Raw genomic sequence first — 18,759 nt, forward strand, 5'->3', positions numbered from 1 at the left:
GTCGTCAAAAAAAAAAGAAGGAAAAATGGGGCCGAGAAAACGAAACTGAACCATGGCCAAAGCCCTTTCTGTCCTTTTGGAGTTTGTTTAAAAAAAACAACAAAAAACAACAACAAAAAAAAACTTGTCATGGATAGCAGGCAAACACCTGGCTGTGTCACTATTCATGGAAAAACAGACTTTGAGAGCAGAAAGCCTGACTTAATGCTCCTTAAACCTGAAAGGATGGAGGCATGAAGAATGCTTCCTGGACACTTTGTATTGTGTGTTGGACTTTTGAAGTCACTAGAACGCACAAGGACAGACAGATTTGCTGTAGCGCTACAGTCATGTTTCCAACCTTGAAACCATTGGTGAGACCTGAAACTTCTGTCAAGAGCGCTGGGAGCCTAAATCCGGTTCACTTCCATGTTTGGCTTGATAACATTATAACTGAAAATATCCCAGTTTGTATTTACACACAAACCAAAAGATCACAGACTCTTCGTGGGCAGATCGGATCTTCTCCTGGACGTCTTGGAAAGAGCTTCTGTGGGTGCTCACGAGGTGATCCGGTCTGCTTCACAGCATGTATGCAGTAAGAGAGGACACAGTTGGTCGTGTTTAGTATATAAAGAGATTAACAGCCAGTGAAGGTTTGAATTTGTTTTGTCACAGATGTACTTTTTATTTTATTTGGATTTACTCCAGACTGAAGGTTTTCTAAAAACTACTGTTTATTGTACTTATTTGAACTTAAGTTAAAGGGAACCTATTCTGTTTATTGCTACTGGAGTCACTTTGTGTGATTCAGAATTATAAAATAATCCCTAAAAAGCAAGCAAACATCATTTATACTGCAGATTTCCCTCCACGAGGATGTACTGGTTCTTGCCAAACCTCTGTACAGGCTGTGAATTTTAGCATGGGAAAAGAAAAACTGAGCAACAATAGCATAGTAAAAAATTATGAAACTCATAAGCTAATTCCATAACATACAGATTCAATAAAATAATTGAAAGCTTAAAATAAAGCATAATAATAATCAACTCTGCTTATCTGAAACAAACAGTTTTAGCTCCTCCCCTTTTGTTCTGAATTGCCACTCTCCCTATACAGGTGGTTGGAGCTTCTGTTGTCAGATGACCATATTAGGGATATCCACTCTCTCTGACTTCATGCAGAGCCAAGAGTAGAAAAAAAACTGAGTTTAAAGCAGTCTGAAGTTTAAACTTTTGCCTCAGATTTATAAACAATAATGGTTTTGATAAGAAGTGCCACAATATAACACTACTGAACTGATAATGATCATAATCAGTATTTAAAAATAGCATTTTTATTGCATCACAAATGCACATATGATATTATCTTAAACAATCCAGGCTGACTGTAACGGTTTGCAGTTTATTTACTACTGCTGTTGGCGTTCATGTTTCTGTTGCCATGGCAACTGCCCACTAATTGGGAGAGAGTCACTTCCCCCCCCCACACACACACACACACACACACACACACACACACACACACACACACACACACACACACGAAAACCTCTCAAAATCAGACTGAGTCACTCCAGAGTCAAATCCTGAGGTGGTTTCTCAGGATTTGACCTTCTGCCAGCTGCTCCGTGAGCGTCTGTGTGTCTGATCGAGTCTGTGCAGTTTGGTGCTGAATTGTAGGTGTACACCTGTGATGGGGGGAAAAAAAAAAAAAAAGGAAAATCATAATAGGTTCTTTTTAAAATACTTGAGTCTGTTCTGAGTCAGTGTTTTGTCATTCGTCTACATTTGTGGGATAAACTGGGATCTCCTACAGGCTGCTGTCAAAGCCGGTGAACTCCAAACACGAGGGCAGCCAGCTGACTTGATTGCACTGTTCAGGCTGTTTGTGACGGTGGAAATGTGCTTGGATGCTTTGGCTGAATCGATGTACAGAACAGTTTTTCTTTGTGAAGCCTTCAGTGTGTGTACTTCCTGTAATGTAGTTAGTTGCAAAGGCAGATTAAAGCTCTTATTATTATTATAACCGTTCTTTAAAAAAAGAAAAAAGAAGACAGACCCTCTGTGAGGTCTGTAAGTCTCTGCACTTGTGTATCTGTTTTGTTTTTCATTGAAGAAGAAGTATGATTGTGATCATCTCAGCTGGCACTATTTTAATCAGTTAACTAAATAACGCGTCGTTGCTAAGACTCGACTCCCAGCCAGGTTATGTTGGTTCCTTTTTGCTCTTATTATGATACCAGATTATTGTGGTTAATGTTGGAATGACATGGGCCTTCTATCATCCTTTTGCCTTGTATTGTTTGTTTTTGTATGTTTAAAAAAATGTATGTTAATAATTTTTATTGTTAATGGAAACCCTGACACGGTGTGCGTCGTCTTCTTTCTACCATCGTTCATTTTCCGGTGATTTAGAGCTCAGACTGAGCAATGAAGGTGTAGTGCTCACATGCTCCCGTGTGATTTAATTATAGTTCAAACAAAAGCAGAGCAATGTTTACCCAGAGAGCCACATCGCCATTTCATATATTTTTAAATGATTTTATTTTATATTTTTCACTCTGAAACATCAAATAGTCTAGCTCTTCAGATTGAACACAGAATGGTTCGTGAAGCTTGGTAAGTCACAAGAGATGTTATAGTTTTCTTCTCAGTTTCTGATTTTAGATCAGTTTAGTTTTTTGTTTTAAAGCTTTAAGTGGTTGTTTTAGTTTTCGCATTATATGGAGGTCTGTGAAGGATATTAAAATATATTAATTTATATGCTCACCATAAACTTATAGTACACCTTGCAAGTACTGGATCGAAGCCCACTTGCCTCCAGAATTGTCTTAATTCTTCATGGCAGATTCAGCAAAGTGCTGGAAACCTTCCTCAGAAATTTGTCCATATTGACATGATGGTGTCACATGACTGCTAAACAGCCATGGTGTGAATCTCCTTTTCCACCCAAAGGTGCTCTACTTGAGTACACAGAGCTATATGTCATATTCCAGAATCCAGTAACTGGGATCATTAAGGGATGGATCTGGTCAGTAATAACACTCAAGCAGGCTGTGGTGTTTAGATAATGCTCAGTCTGTACTAATGGGCCCAAAGTGTACCAAGAAAACATCACCATCACAGCACTAACACCAGCCTTAACTGTTGATACAAGGCAGGATGGATCCATGTTTAAGTTTTTTATGCCAAAGTTTCCTGTTCTTTGGTGACAGGAGTGGCACCCAGTGTGGTCTTCAGCTGCTGTAGTCCAGAGATGCTCTTCTGCATACCATGGTTGTAATGAGTGGTTGTTTGAGTTGCCATTGTCTTCTGGTCTCTGGTATCAAGAAGACATTTTTAACCGCTCGATATTTTCTGTTTTTCTGACCGTTCTCTGTAAACCTTGGAGATGTTTTTGGGGGAAAATCCCAGCAGGTCAGCAGCTTCTGATATATTCAGACAGCCTGTGTGACACCAACAAAGATGCAAGTCAGGTAAATCACCTCTCTTCACTCTGATGCTCGATTTGAACTTCAGTACCTTGTCTTCACCATGACCAAATGCCTGACATTGACTGATAATTATATCTGGGTTAACAAGTAGCTGAGGTTTGAATCAGGACTCGTCCTTGGTATGCGGTGGCAGTGCTAATTGGTACTACATATCCAACCAATCATGCTGTTGTTTTCAAGGCAGAAATTAATTTCAGAACAGTTTTTTTTTTTTTTTAGTATCAAGTTATAAACATGTTTGTTTTAACTGTGGACTCATTCACTTTTGGAGCCAGCCTCCAGTGGACATTAGAGGAACTGCAGTTCTGGTACTTCTATTAAACAGCAGCTGCTTTACTTCAGGCTTGAGGGTTTAAAGCTCCACCCCTCTGACATGTGAAAGAGGAAACAAGTGTTTCCGTTAAAGTTTGAAAAAGAGAGCAAGCCAGCATGACTTGAACTGAATTTGTGGTTAATGAAGCAACTTCATTAACCACAAATTACTTAAAATAACCAGACACTCTTTAACTCATGATGAGTCAAATAGAGTAGAGATGTATCTGAATATAGCATGACAATTTTATGCATTCTCCTTGCAGTGTTTGATTAGCTCTCAGAAAACTTGTGTTCATACACCAAAAACCACAGGGCAGGTTAATTTCAGAGTGACTTTAATTTCGCTAAAACGAAACGTGGAAACAATAAATAACACAGAGTAAAATCAACCTCTGAAATGCAGTAAACAGTAAGCAGCCACCTGAACTTCTGAGGAGAGCGATGATGAAAAAGAGTCAGCGAGTGACAAAGATCAGCTGTTGTGAAACCGCAGCTGTGACTTTGGTTTCCATTTACACAAATGTATACCAAAACACCACGTCTCATTTTCTTCAGATAAAAAAAGCTTCAGCAGCACATCAGAGACAGAAAAGCCCTGGAAGAAATAACGTACTGAAGCTGTTTCTTATGCGCTCAAACAGCTTCTGATTGATGTTTCTAACCGTCGCTGTCTTACCAAAGGACACTTTGGTATAATAACCAGCAGCGGCCTGGTTATTCATCCAACAGAAAATCACTTAATAACACTTCGGGCTCCAAAAGTCACTCAGTGTTTTTACCAGCAGGAGAAAACCAAAAATACTAATAAAAAAATTACTGAATCATTATTAAACTTCCCTCTACTTAGTTTGGAAAACAAAAACATAATAAAAAATAGCCATGATATAAAAAAATTACTGAAAATCTCAAGCTTCAGCTCACAGTTTATTCCCTCCGTCGTCCTGTCAGAGGCCCGAATGCTATGAAAATATCTCTGCTATATAATCTTTCTGTACAGGTACGTTTCTCACACAGCGTGGCGTCCCTCTGTGTGTGTGTTGACACCGAGGCAGGCGTGTCTGTCATCGAGGATGCTTTCTGTGCCGCTCAGTCGTCGATGAAGGTCAGCCGGCCCGGCCCCTCGTTCTTCATCCAGCGGCGGTACCGCTTCATCCTCGTGTCGGTTGCCATCTTCACCTTCATCTCCTCCTCCTGCTCTTTTCTGTACACCTGAAAGACAAAGACATTTTAAGATAATGTATGGAACTGAACAAATATTCACTAAATTAATTCAGCACAGCGAAAATAGGATAAAAATAAAAAAATGGAATGGCACAAAATGTCCCACTAGGATCCTCGAAGGGCTAATATATTGACAGAGGACGCAGTATCTGAAACCATAAGGCTGTACCAAAGCTCTTCCCATCACAGCTATTGGGTCTAAGAATTCTGATTCTGCACGGGCAAACGAGGTGAAGCTGGAAGCAGGAGCTACAGGTAGGTTTGTTTCTGACTGGTCAGGAGTAACTGCTGAAAGATGCTGACTACACGACAACAACATGACTGACTTCTGGAAAGCTGCCACACTCTTAAGGTATTTACACATCAGACACGTAAAAGACGCTCACACAGACATCATAATTTTATTGGATGAATTTGCAGCGATCTGAATAAACTACTCTGACCAATCACCGGTATGCAATGGCCTTTACTTTGAAAGTCCAGTCTGGCTAGTTCCATTCCTTTCTGTCAGGTGATTCCCTGATATCATTAAACTGTTTCAAATCTTTCATCTCACAGTTTGGATGTAGAGCACCACTGTCTTAGACTGCAGCTGCTGACTGTAGTCTGAACCTGGCCCTGCTATGCAGAGTTTACTGAGGCTGCAGAAAAGGACAAGGTCCATCATCACCAGCTGCAAGTCTGTGCAACACCTGAAAGACCTGTGGTCAAACTAACACCAGCTGCCTTTAAAGGATGGAGCTGGAGCTTTATCCATGAAGTAAGTAAGGCCAAAGACACTAAAAACGTACCAGGAATATCCAAGGAGGAGGCTGTAGGAGGGAAGAAGCAAAAGAAAGAATTGACTGCGACCAACCTCGAAGTTTTCTTTGATCCAGAGCTGTTTGTCCAGGAAGGTCCGCTTGGTGCTTTCCTCCAGGCGGTCAAACTGAGTCTGGGACAGCTTCATGTACCTCCTGAGGATAAAGCAAGGTGAGAAACTTCTAAACATGTTTCATGTCATTCATCCCGGCATTCATATTGTTGCTTAAGCTTGAGCTGACCTGATGATGTAGAGCTTCTCCTCATCTCCATACTCCTCTCTGCAGATGGTGAAGCGGTACACCCAGGACGCGTACCACGCCACGTAGTAGGTCAGGTAGTACGGGAAGAGCACGATCTGACACAGCAGGATGTCCGACAGGTTGGGCTTCTGGTAACCCCCTTTGATGTCTATCTTGTTTTTGATGATGTCGCGGATCACCTCTTCCTCCTGCTCCCGGATCTCCTCCTTGGAGCGTCGGTTCTTGCCTTTTTCCTTGGTGCGGTTGAGGAGGCCTTGCTGCTTGGCGATCTCCGTGGCCTGGATGCGGTACTTGGGAACGGTCATCAGGTAGTTGATGGCCTCGTTGTAGCTGCTGTGCCAGCTGTAGTACTGCAGAGAGATGGGAACAGGTTTGTAAATAAGTCAGATGATGTTCAGCAAACCATGGCTTACTCAGTGTGCGGTCTTACCTGGAAGATTGAGATGGCACAAATGGTGACCAGGACGACGACCCGGACGTCCACTTTGGGAGCGAGCCGTCTGCGGTAGTAGGCATAGTAGTGCTGGTAGTACTCCTCAGGGTGGTCCAGCATGTAGTCGTAGTCCCGCCGTGTGTCCTCATCCTGCACACACAAAGATCAGCAGGTTTTAATTCCTCCAAGAATTAAAACACCTATGAGAACTGAGTTTGTTAATCCGGAGTGAGGAAAACACTGGTTTTCTGTCTTAGGAGAGTTAACAAGCTCTGAGTCAAATACTGGTTTCCACTCATCCTACTTCTCTCATGCTGCATTTCATTTTCTCTGCCAGTCAATATAAAGCATATATTAGAGCACATTAACTGGCAGAAATTGCTTTTATAATTTTATAATCTGACAGATCACTGGACACTAAATGTGTTTCTTTCAAATAAAATAAAGCTACAGTATCCGTCCTTCTAACTCTTTATCAGCCAGTTCCCCTGCACTGAAAAATTTACTGTAACAATCAACTCTAATTCATCATAAAAGTGTTTTGTCAGGTGGAGGTCTGGACTCTGCGAGGGGCAGTCAAGTTCTTCCACATCAACCTTGCTTTATGCACTGGTGCGAAGTCAGCGCTGAAGCATTGAGGGCCCCTTTCACTTGCATCCCACGGTTTGCATCATGCTGGGTGATGTTAGGCTTGGATGAGGCTGCTCAGCCATGGAAACCTATTCCATGAAGTTCTCTACACACTGTTCATGAGTTAATCTGAAGACCACATGAAGTTTGAAGGTCTGCAGCGTTTGATGCTACAGTAAGTTGTTGATCTCTCTGAACTGTCCGCCTCAACATCCATTGACATGGCAACAACTGGAACACTTGAATTCAATGATTTGGATGCGGGACTTTTGGCAATAGAGCATACGTCAGTGGATAGAGTATAACATGGAACAAATGATTAGTTCTTAAAGAATTACATTTTTCGTTAAAAGCAACACTGAGGTCAATTACAGAAATAATTTTAAACTGTTCAACACATTTTATTTTATTCTATTTTTTTCTTCTTCTTTTTTTTTTTACTGAACTTTATGCAATTGATTGTGATTATTAAACTTTACCTGCAACTCTAGACTCTGGTTGAATGTAAATGACAAAGGTGTTGAATTTAAGATTAAGTACTTTATCTCTATAGTAACTACCAATAAAATGAACAGCCGGATGATGAAATGTCAGGCCTTTCAGCTCACAACTTATTAATAACAAAGTCAAGATGAACACGAGTCCTAAAAATACACGTATGTGCGGAAACTTTTAAAGTTTTGAACATGGGTGTAAATCAGCTATGAAATACATCATGTTTATGCATGTGTCAGCTCTGATAATATTTAATGAGAAAAGTAAACAATATTCATGTTCATGTGACTCATTGATGTGAAAATGACAGAATGCCTGCATTATACTTATTTTTTTTTTAATTTGACAAGTGGTGTCTAATTTTTGTGTTTTCCTTTACCCAAAGAAATATATTTTTCATAAATTTGTACATGGATGCATAAATCTGTACAAACTGCTGCACAAAAATTCACCAGAATACAAGAAATACAGAGTCTGACACTCAGAATACTCAAAGACGACCTCTGTAAGCCCCAGTTTTGATAAAATCTGTTATCAGAAAATATCAGTGCTTGTATTGCATGCATTTAATTTGTTTGTGCTCCTCGCCCAGCTGTCTGAAGCTTTTTACCACGTTATTACTTTAAAACCTGTCATGTTTTAAAGATTTATTTTGTTTAAACATGTTTTTGTAATGGGTTTAAAAGGGAAACTTCTGCTTATAGGTTTGAATATATCCCAACTCTAAAGCGCAAGTCTCTACCCCTCTGCAGACTTCTGGAAGCTGGCCAATCAGAGGAAAGTTAGATTTTTGAACAAATGGCCTTAAAGAGACAGCTCTTTGCTTACAGAATGAACTGACCAGCACAAAGGCCCAGTTTTTGGAGTATGAATCATGCAAGGTTACTCTAGAAAAGTTCAAGGTTACAAATATGGAAATAAAAATAACTTAAAAATAGTGGAGCGCTATTAAGATGGTCAAATATCAGAGGATATATTACAGGATCGGAAGCACAAGCTGACTTCATGTCTATTTTAGGACTATTAGAGCAGTGAAGACTTAAACCTGCAGCACAGTTTGAGGTAATCCAAGATTGGATCAAGTAGACATGATGGCACAAATAGTTTCCGGGTGGATATTACAACAAATGAAACTTTTATGAGGAAATTAAAAAACAAAACAAAAAAACACTGTAAAGCTTTCAAACTTCCCACACTCTCGGACGAACCTTTAACGTCTCGTACGCGGTCGCGATGAGCAGGAACTTGGTGTGTGCAGATTCCTGGGTCTCCCCCTCCAAGCCCGGCTCCCCCGGCCTGAACCGGTCCGGGTGGTACCGCCGGGCCAGTTGACGGTAAGCCCGGGCGATATCCGACTTGGAGGTCTCCCGAGTGACACCGAGCACGTCGTAGCACACCTCCTTCCCACAGTACAGACCCTCCACCAACGCCGAGACCGCCGGCAGGGAGGACACGGAGAGGAGAAGCACCGCGAGGCGCCACCACGACTTCACCGCCCGCGGACAGCCGGTGCTCTGTCCGCCACCGCTCCGCTCCCCGGGAGCAGCCATCTCTGCCGTCTGCCTGCCTGCTGTCCCGTCGCTCACTGCTGACGACATCAAAACGAGCCGGAGCGGAAGGATGACAATCGAAGATCGTTTGGTAGAAAGATGAAGCCTCCTTCATTTCTTTGATTAGTTCATTTAAGTTTTTATTTTTTGTTTTTTATTGGTTTTATTTTTCGGTTCCAGCCTATAATGTTCCAGTTCTCTAAATTAAAATGCACAAATATATGAAATACTGTTTTTTTCTTCCCTTTTTTTGTTAAGTAGCTACAACACTGTCATCTTCATAAACCTCATAGTTTAATGGTTCTGGGACTGTCAACTGCTGCTGGTACGTCATGGATTTCCAGGTGAAAATATTGAGTGAAATTACAGTGAAATTATTATTTGTTGAAACAAATATCCAAAAATGAATTTGTTGACGCTCTTGTGTGGATGATGTGTATCTTTATTTCACATGGAATCCCTTTTTATTGTTTTTATAACTGATAAAACTGCAGGATACAAGATATTTTTTTCAGCCCCTGAGGTGCAGCATATCATAAAATGTTTCAGATCTACAGTGGCTGGCCTAACCAAATTATAGCCTACTTTGCAGTCAGATTTAGCACAAATAAATAAACAATACATGTAATTTTGCCCTAACATCTCATCAAAAGCATGGTGGCATTGACAAGACTATTCAGGGAACATTCTGGTGAAAGGTTTGATGGATCAGGAAAAAAAAAGAAGAAGAAGTTTATTGTCACATGCTGTGAATTTCTTTTCTAGAGTAGTGCACACTACAGGCTCTTAATCAGTGTGATATTACTGGTGCATTGCTCTTGTTTCTGTAGTTAATTATGTTCCACTCACATAGATTTAGTGTTTGGCTGCCTCTGTTGACGCCGGCCATGATGACTGAAAATTCCCCACTTACTTGTGATAAAGATCACTTTCTTTATTCTAGTTACTCAGATATTCCAAGACTGTTTCCCACAGAAAAATGCAGATGTGTTCAACATTTGGGTCAAACATTAACTTCTAAATATTTATAGGAAATAACTTACTGCAATTACAGTTTTAAAACGACAAAATCTATAAAGAGAAAGTTGAAAAATAATTAAATAAATTATCGGAGTGATCCGTCTTCTATCATGAATAATCTTTGAATTGAGACTGAACGATGACGCGGCATCAAGCGACAGGCTTCCCGTCGCCTTCTGGTGGTTGATTTAACAGTTGCAGTGAAGCAGTTCAGATAAAGCTTCACACAGATATCAACTCTTTTAAAGCTTTCCCAGTTTCCCCCTCTTATTTTAGTCATTTTTTAAATCTCCTTTTAAAATGATGATAAATGTTACTCCTGCTGTTTTAATCTTTCATATGATTTTCATGATCTGCTAGTATGGAGGTATGGAAGCCCGTTTCTGCCACAAAAAAAAAAAAGGATCCAAAACTCGAAATTTCGAGTCATGGATGCTTTTTTTTAAAAAAAATAATTTTTTTTAAATAACTTAAAATTTCTAGTTATTTTCTCAAAATTTCGACTTACTTTTCTTGAAATTTCACGTTAATAACTCAAAACTTTGACTGACTTTTCTCAAAATTTTGAGTTATTAATTCGAAATTTCGAGTTCGTCATTTCCTTGTTACCCGGAAGCTGAAGCCCTCAGCTACAAATGCTACAGCTAAGCTACCAGTATTACAGCCAGTCATGAATGCAGAAATTGCTGATTATTTTCAGTGTGGCTTCACAACTGATGAAATCCTTGTGTTATTAGCTGAATCACATGGCGTTAATATCACCAAACGTACTCTCGAAAGCGCCAATTTGTTGCGATCCAGTTTTGAGTGTGCTTTCCATGTAGATTACTGATTGGCAGAAGTAACTTGAAATTTTGAGTTACTTTTCTCGAAATTTCGACTTATTAACTCAAAACTTTACATTTTTTTGTGTGGTGGAAACGGGCTTCCATATTTGTTTGTCTTGTGTAAATCACTTTGTAAAAATGCTTTGTAAATCATCTGTTTTCTACTTGAGCGCCCTCGTGTGGCAGTTTGTGGTAACAACAGATTCCGGATTTCCTGAGCACACGCTCCGTGGTAAGTACTGTAACAGTTCTGTGATTATTTCAAATACTGATATGTAAAATGAATAGATCCATGATTTCATGCATTTACACCAAACTATGACCCTGCCATCCAAACGTTCCAGCAAAAATTGCGATTCATCAGGCCAGGCAACATTTTTCCAAACCTCTATTGTCAAATTTTTGTGAGCCTGTGTGAATTGTAGCAGTTTCCTGTTCTTAGCTGTCAGGAGTGGCACCCAATCTGGTCTTCTCCTGCTGTAACCCATCTGCTTCAACGTTTGACATATTGTGCATTCAGAGATGCTCTTGAGGATACTTCAGTTGTAACAAGTTGTTGTTTCGTTACGGTCAGCTCCAAAAGTTTGGGCATTGTACCCTGACCTCTGTTATGAAAAACCATGCCACATTTAAAGTGTCTTAAATCACCAATCTCCCCCGATCCCGAGTGGCTGACTAGATATTTGCGTTAATGAGAAATAACCTAACCATTTACTCATGGATATATGAGTAAATGTTATTTGTATTGTAAAATTTCATTTTTGGTTTTATCAGAAATTCCACTTTCTGGGGAGCAGTGAATAACTGAATGATCTCAAAGACATCTGTTATGTAATTACATGTAAATCGCATTAATTTAATTTTACAATTTCTAATTGTAACATCTACTATTACCAGTAGCAGTTTATAAAGATTTAAAATTAATACCGAGCGGAACTGAGTGCAGCATATTGGTCCCAACAATCCCAGTTTCTCATGGGAAAATTAATTGCCCACCACTCATGTTCTGTTAAGTGAGGAGTGAGTGATTTCAGACACAGTTGATATTGGTGGGAGCAAGGCAGGGGCACATGCCCACTTAAAAACAAACAAACCTTAACAAATTAAACCATATATGAAAAACAAATCAGCTGCATCTGGTAAGTTACTTGTACAGAGAAGTGAAATACTGTCCTGTGGCCCAGTTTCTGAATGAAGGGAATAAGGGAAGGAAGAATACTCTGCTTCAGTACATGTCACATTACATGTTGGCATTCATGGTTCCCTCAACTAACTGTAGATCCTCAGTGCCAACATTACTCATGCAGCCCCAAACAATGACATCCCACCACCATGCTTGACTGTAGGCAAGACACACTTGTCTTTGTACTCCTCACCTGTTTGCCACCACACACCCTGACACCATCTGAACCAAATCAGTTTATCTTGGTCTCATCAGGCCACAGCTAATCCATGTTCTTAGTCTGCTTGTCTTCAGCAAACTGTTTGCAGGCTTTCTTGTGCATTATCTTTAGAAGACACTTCCTTCATGGACGACAGCCATGTGATGCAGTGTGCGGCATATGGTCTGAGCGCTGACAGGCTGACCCTCCACACCTTCAACCTCGGCAGTAATGCTGGCAGCACTCATACACCTATCTTACAAAAGACAACCTCTGGGTATGACACTGAGCATGTGCACTCAACTTCTTTGGTCGACCATGATGAGGTTTGTTCTGAGTGGAACCTGTCCTGTTAAACTGCATGGTTTTGGCCACTGTGCTGCAGCTCAGTTTCAGAGGTTTGGCAATATTCTCATAGCCTAGGTCATCTTTATGTAGAGTAACAATCCTTTTTTCAGATCCTCAGAGAATTATTTGCCACTATGTGCCGTGTTAGACTTCACATGACACCAGAAGTGAAAATGGCTAATTGGGCACAATTAGCCATTTTCACTTAGGGGTGTACTCAGTTTTGTACAGTGTTATACAAGCTGTACACTGACTACTTTACATTGTATCAAAGTGTCATATTTTCAATGTTTTGTTATGAAAAGATATAACAAAAATGTGAGGGGTATACTTGTACTCACTTTTGTGAGATACTGTATGTACTTCACTCAGACCCATCACCACCAGGTGTCGCCCTTGTTCTCTTAACCCTAGAACACTATCGCTATAAATAGTAACACGATCACTAATGCCGGGTGATTTTTACCCGATATAATATAACCAATGAAAAGTAATCAAATATATGAAAATATGACAACACATGACAAATTAGAGTGGTCTTCTTTTACTTTCAACTGTGCCATGTCTAACAAAATGAAAAATAAAACTCCTAAAACAAAATAATGACTCTGGAAAGCTGGTCTTTGGTCCACCCATTCCTGGGACATTTGAGACTTCCCTGGTGAAGGCACAGGCTCCTCGACACGCAAACAGCTGCAGGAGAGAGAAATCATGTAAATCTATTTTCTCGGGTGTAAATCACCCAGCGATAGTGTTCTAGGGTTAACAAATGGTGTTTGTTTTTTTAAAGCTGACTATTGTTTGTACTTAGCCTTGTAGTTTATATAAAAGGGTAAGTTATGCATTCATTATTAAGTAATAGTAAAGTTATGATTATGTTTGTTTAAGAAATAATTCATTACCTAAAATTACTTTTAGACAAATTATATTTATACCTAATATCCAGGTGTTCCCACAAAATTAAGTCTGTGGCCTATTGAAGCTTCCTCATTATCAGTAAACTGTTTCTGAGATGCACTTTCATCAGTAACTCAGAGCCACTGCCTATTGTTGTTATTTCAGTATTAGCAGGAAGCAGTATCTGCTCTCTATGACTTGGCGCGGCCATTGAGCAACACTATCTTTACCACATATGTTTCTGAAATTGTCAAACTAACCTACTGTGTTGAAAGAAATGTTGAAAGAAATAGCAAACACCTAAGAAATTGTACAGTGAACATTCCAGTGGGCTGAGACTAATCCAGACAGATGGTTTACTAACTTAGAAGCATATTCTATTTTCTTGCTATGCATAATATCAGGATCGATTTGGTTTCATCAGCTGTTTATGCAACATTTTTTATTAGGTAAAAAAACATAATTTCAACCATTGCTTTCTGACAAATATAACAAAGACTTTAAAGTGTTGGCTAATAATGGTCTATTATTTTATAGCTAGCTGATGATGTGATGTTTGATTAACTTTTGCAAACATTCTTTTTTCTAGTTCAGGCACTCCTTCTGACAGTTTTAGCAAAATATTCATACACAGTTACATGTCCATTGCAAAATAAAGCAGTACGGTTAACAGTACCTTTTCACTGATGGTAGTAGTAATCATAAATGAATGTGTTCATGAGCAAGAGTACAGGTAGCAGTGGCAGTTTATTGCACAGAAACAAGAAAAAAAAAGAACAGTGAGAAAATTAATGCCAAATGATAATGTATATATTGATGACTTTTTTTCTACAATATTACATTCATTGCACATTCAGAGGAGAAACTGAATGTATGTTTAAATTGACAAACACCTGCAAATTACAAACGGCCACGTGTCACCTTTGTCCTCTGAATAATAACTTTTATTTGTGTTTAGCCTATTTATTCTGTATGCTATTGGTACATTTATTGTTTTGTAAAACAAGCTATCATTAGAATACCAGATGCCCATGCATTTTTAGAAGGCGGCTTTGGCCTGAAAGATCCATTTAGGGACTAGAGAGGAATTCACTGAGCTAGAGAAAAAGCACTGAGGTAGATGTGATATTGGGGTGATCGTGGCTCAAGAGTTGGGAGTTCGCCTTGTAATTGGAAGGTTGCCGGTTCGAGCCCCAGCTTGGACAGTCTCGGTCGTTGTGTCCTTGGGCAAGACACTTCACCCGTTGCCTACTGGTTGGTTGTCAGTGGGCTCGGTGGCGCCAGTGTCCGGCAGCCTCGCCTCTGTCAGTGCGCCCCAGGGTGGCTGTGGCTACAATGTAGCTTGCCATCACCAGTGTGTGAATGTGTGTGTGAATGGGTGGATGACTGGATATGTAAAGTGCTTTGGGGTCCTTAGGGACTAGAAAAGCGCTATATAAATACACGCCATATGGAAGGGATAACAGTCAGATCTAATGAAATTTGAATTATCAGGCTCCAAACATAAAAAGCTGCAACTTTTCATATGATGATACAGTGGAAAGTAGAAGTTTGAAGCTTCTATTTTTTCAGTTTGTTTTCACTTCCCCAATGCGCATTTCAGCAAAAACTCGAGAACACACTAATGAGCCAGTAATGGAATAAGTAGAATATATTATAGCTTTAACATGTGTTAAGGCTATGTGAGTGTGTTGTATAATTTATTTTTCACTGCATTTCCTGTTTGAAGTCTTTTGTGTTGTCCAAACATCAGTCACAGAAAAAAATAGGTAAATAAAATCAAAAATGTATTCAATTTATTCATAAACATTTAATCTGTATGTTGCTTAGGAACCACTTTAATTTCACAGCAAGCTCTCCTCAGCATGTTTCTAAGTCTTTTAAAGTTAGTCTTTATAACTGACTGCACTATTTCATATACATACATAAGAGCTAGAGGTTGTATCACCAACTTTGGCAGTCTGATGAAAAATTATAAATTGTTTACTAATGTCCTTTCAGTTTGGCTAAATATTCAAGATGAAACAAAATGGCAAATCATGATATCTAGGTTTAATGTAAAATTAGTTCACATGCCAGCAGAAAATTGCACTTCACACCCCTGAATCAGCAGTAGCTAGAATAAAGGGCACTGTGAATGTGGTTTTGAGTTTAAAAAGCTTTCTTCACGAAATTTATCAAAGAGCTCCCTGACTTGTTTAGTATCCTTGGAGTTGTTATTGAATACATGGTAACGATTGTTACAAGATTTCACAATGTGCTTGAGACAACTCCTGTTGCCGATAAACTGATCCACTGTGCCTTTCAAATCATCTCCATGTGTAAATAGGACAATTGTGTTTTTCCTGATTTTCCAGCCAAGCTTGTCTTCCAGTTTCTCTAATATTCCTATTTCACCATCTGTGAACCTGCCCAACTGTATCACAAGTAACACTACACACTGCCCTTCCTGACAGTACCTCTTACACTCTTCTACTTGTGCCTCCTCTATAGGTTTATCTTCATAAAAGAAGTCTGGGGTGTCGACCAGTCTAACTTTTGTTCCACATATCTCGATTATTTTGTCCTTACACTTGGTGGTGATTGGTATGGAGCTTGGCTTGGCTTCAAAACCCTGGCCTTTGTCCTTGTGGTGCTTCCCAGCAGCCAGGATGGTGTTTGCAGTCGCACTCTTCCCAGTCCCAGTTTGTCCCAGCAGAATGATGTTAAATATGATGTCTTCCTTTGCATCACTGCCCCTCTCAACTGAAAGTAAATGCTAGATTATTTCATCAATAGTTTCCAATAGTGTTGGTTTTCAACCTCTGGGTGCCAATATGTCAGCTTTAAATAAAATGCAGAAAATTTAGATCTCCAAGCTTTGTTATGTTTAAGTTGTCTTACTTATGACCACTTTAAAATTAGATTTTTTTAACTGTATTTTCTAAAACAATATACATCAAATATCAGTTTATATGATCTCACTTTCAGAATTAGATGTAGTTTTCTGAAGCACACCCTTGTTTCTTCCAGGTCCTTTTCCTCTTGGCCGGTCAGTCTGCTCTGAGATGGATGTACTGTGATTCCTGGCTCCTGATTGATTGGTATTTTATCATGAAAGCAAGTTTATCTTGTCTAAACATATCACATATGATGAAAAAATTGCACTTATTTACACAGGGTGATCACAAGTTCTCAAAAAGACATAAAATGTCTTATAAAAGTATTAAATTACTCACTTTATTATTATTCAATTTAAATGTAATTAAAATGTTTTTAGTCATGTTGTGCAAATATTATTTAAATGGTCTCTTGTTTCTTTCATTTTGAGATGATATGTTTCGTGGATTTCTGAGGCATACCCTTTTCTTGTACAGCTGCTTCTTCTGCAGGTAGGACAGTCTGTTCTGAGCTGGATGTACTTTGATTACTGACTCCTGAAGAAAAGAAGATACTTTTATCTTATTGCAACATTATGTTCAGAAACCTCAACATACTCGTTATTCACAAACAGACATGTTTGGTAATGTAAGTTATTTAAAAAGTATGAGAACATCATGAACTATAGATAATAAAATAAAGACGACTAGCTGGACTTAAATGGCTTAACATAGGTTGGCTGTAGGATCTTCAAAACTTAAAACATCTCAACTACACATTTACTAACAAACATCAATATGAGATTTTTTTGTCACTGAGAATTATAGATAACACAACAGATACAGTTTATGGTGAAAAAATAGTAGTGTTATACAAAATAAAGAGCAAACTACTCACTTCCTATTATTTTGAGATTAAATATATTGTTTTTGTTTTAAGCATACCCTTTTCTTGCACAAGTGCCTTTTCTGCTGGTTTGGTAGTCTGCTCTGAGCTGGGTGTATTTTCATTATTTGCTCCTGAGGAAAAAGTGGATAATACATACTTCTATCACAGTACAATATGTTCAGAATCTCAGCACATTTGTTATTTCTAAGCAGGTTTGGTAACATTAGCTACACATGCACATAAGGTTTTCACACAGTCATTTTATAAATAAAATAAAGAGATATTTTATACATATAATTAAAAACATTTAAATGGCTTACACAGTAAGTGTTAAAAATGTAACAAAAGCATTAAATTGTCTGGAATTTGTTTACATTGGTCATAAACGTGTTAGTCATGTACAGATATTTAAATTGACTCATTTTCTGTCATTTTGAGATAAAATGTTTTGTGGATTTCTGAAGCATACCCTTCTCTTGTACAGTTGCTTCTTCTGCAGTTGGGACAGTCTGTTCTGAACTGGATGTACTTTGAGTACTGACTCCTGAAGAACAGTGGATAATGCATACTTTTGTCTTATTACAACAATATGTTCAGAAACCTCCACGTACCTGTTATTCATAAACAGATATGTTTGGTCATGTAAGTTAATTATAAATATCAGAAGGTTTCTACATCATAAAAAATAGAGATGAGTAGCTGTCCTTAAGTGGCTTATATAGGATAATTGTACGTTCCTCAATACTTACAAATCTGGACTACACATTTACTAAAAAACACAAGTATGAAAAGGTTTTGTCATTGGGAATTGTATATAACACAACAGATATGCAACCCAAATTCCTGAACCTCTTTAAATTTGAACAAAATGAAAACTAAGATTCTTTCAAATTACACGAACCAGTATGATGAAAAAAGTCTCTTTTTCAAACTTGTTTTATTAGTTTTAATCTTTTAACTTTATGCATCAAGAAAAATTGAAATTATAGGCAACAGTCTTTGACTTGAAGAATTTGTTTAACATTTAAACCTATATTTGCTGCATATTCCAGCATATAAAATAAAAACAGTGTTTTGTGTTTATACTCACTCTTTCAAATAGATGCAAGTAAAACACAGCAGTAAATAAATAAAATCAAAGATTCATTAAATCTATTTTCACCTGTTTAGCAGGAGTGGGGCGGGTGGAGGTTTGCCTGGGGTTGCAGTGGTTATGTCAGTGGGGGATCCGGAGTTTCTCTGTGAATTTCACATTCCCGTGGCAGCGTGCCCGGTACTTGCTCAGATTTGAAGTTTCATTTTTTGCTGCAGAAAGAAGTTTTCTTCCCACGCAGAGTGTACAGCGGATGTTAATG

The 18,759-nt window shown here is 38.8% G+C and overlaps 1 protein-coding gene and 1 long non-coding RNA gene across 2 annotated transcripts; both read right to left on the reverse strand.

Moving 5' to 3' along the window:
• Nucleotides 1-4,108: 4,108 nt before the first annotated feature.
• dnajc25 (DnaJ (Hsp40) homolog, subfamily C, member 25) lies at nt 4,109-9,404 on the reverse strand. Its single transcript, XM_026174530.2, has 5 exons — nt 8,842-9,404; nt 6,506-6,658; nt 6,055-6,425; nt 5,868-5,967; nt 4,109-4,999 (listed from the first exon to the last, which is right to left on the reverse strand). Exons 1-5 carry the CDS (start codon nt 9,229-9,231, stop codon nt 4,877-4,879), a joined length of 1,137 nt encoding a protein of 378 aa, XP_026030315.1. The 5' UTR covers nt 9,232-9,404; the 3' UTR covers nt 4,109-4,876.
• A 4,981-nt stretch (nt 9,405-14,385) lies between these two features.
• On the reverse strand, nt 14,386-17,538 carry LOC145430102 (uncharacterized). The gene is made up of 4 exons (XR_013910513.1): nt 17,461-17,538; nt 16,999-17,073; nt 16,622-16,729; nt 14,386-16,402 (listed from the first exon to the last, which is right to left on the reverse strand). It is a non-coding gene; the product is annotated as an uncharacterized LOC145430102 (long non-coding RNA).
• Between the last annotated feature and the right edge of the window lie 1,221 nt (nt 17,539-18,759).

This window comes from Astatotilapia calliptera, chromosome 7, assembly GCF_964374335.1.
Source record: "Astatotilapia calliptera chromosome 7, fAstCal68.1, whole genome shotgun sequence".
NCBI lineage: Eukaryota > Metazoa > Chordata > Actinopteri > Cichliformes > Cichlidae > Astatotilapia > Astatotilapia calliptera.

Bases quoted from the DNA above. Each gene is read 5' to 3' on its own strand.
- dnajc25 (XM_026174530.2), bottom strand. From the start codon at position 9,231: ATGTCGTCAGCAGTGAGCGACGGGACAGCAGGCAGGCAGACGGCAGAG. The intron at 6,659-8,841 runs GTTCGTCCGAGA...TTGTGTGTGCAG, and splicing joins CCGCGTACGAGACGTTAAAG to GATGAGGACACACGGCGGGA. The intron at 5,000-5,867 runs GTTGGTCGCAGT...TTTGTCTTTCAG, and splicing joins GGATCAAAGAAAACTTCGAG to GTGTACAGAAAAGAGCAGGA.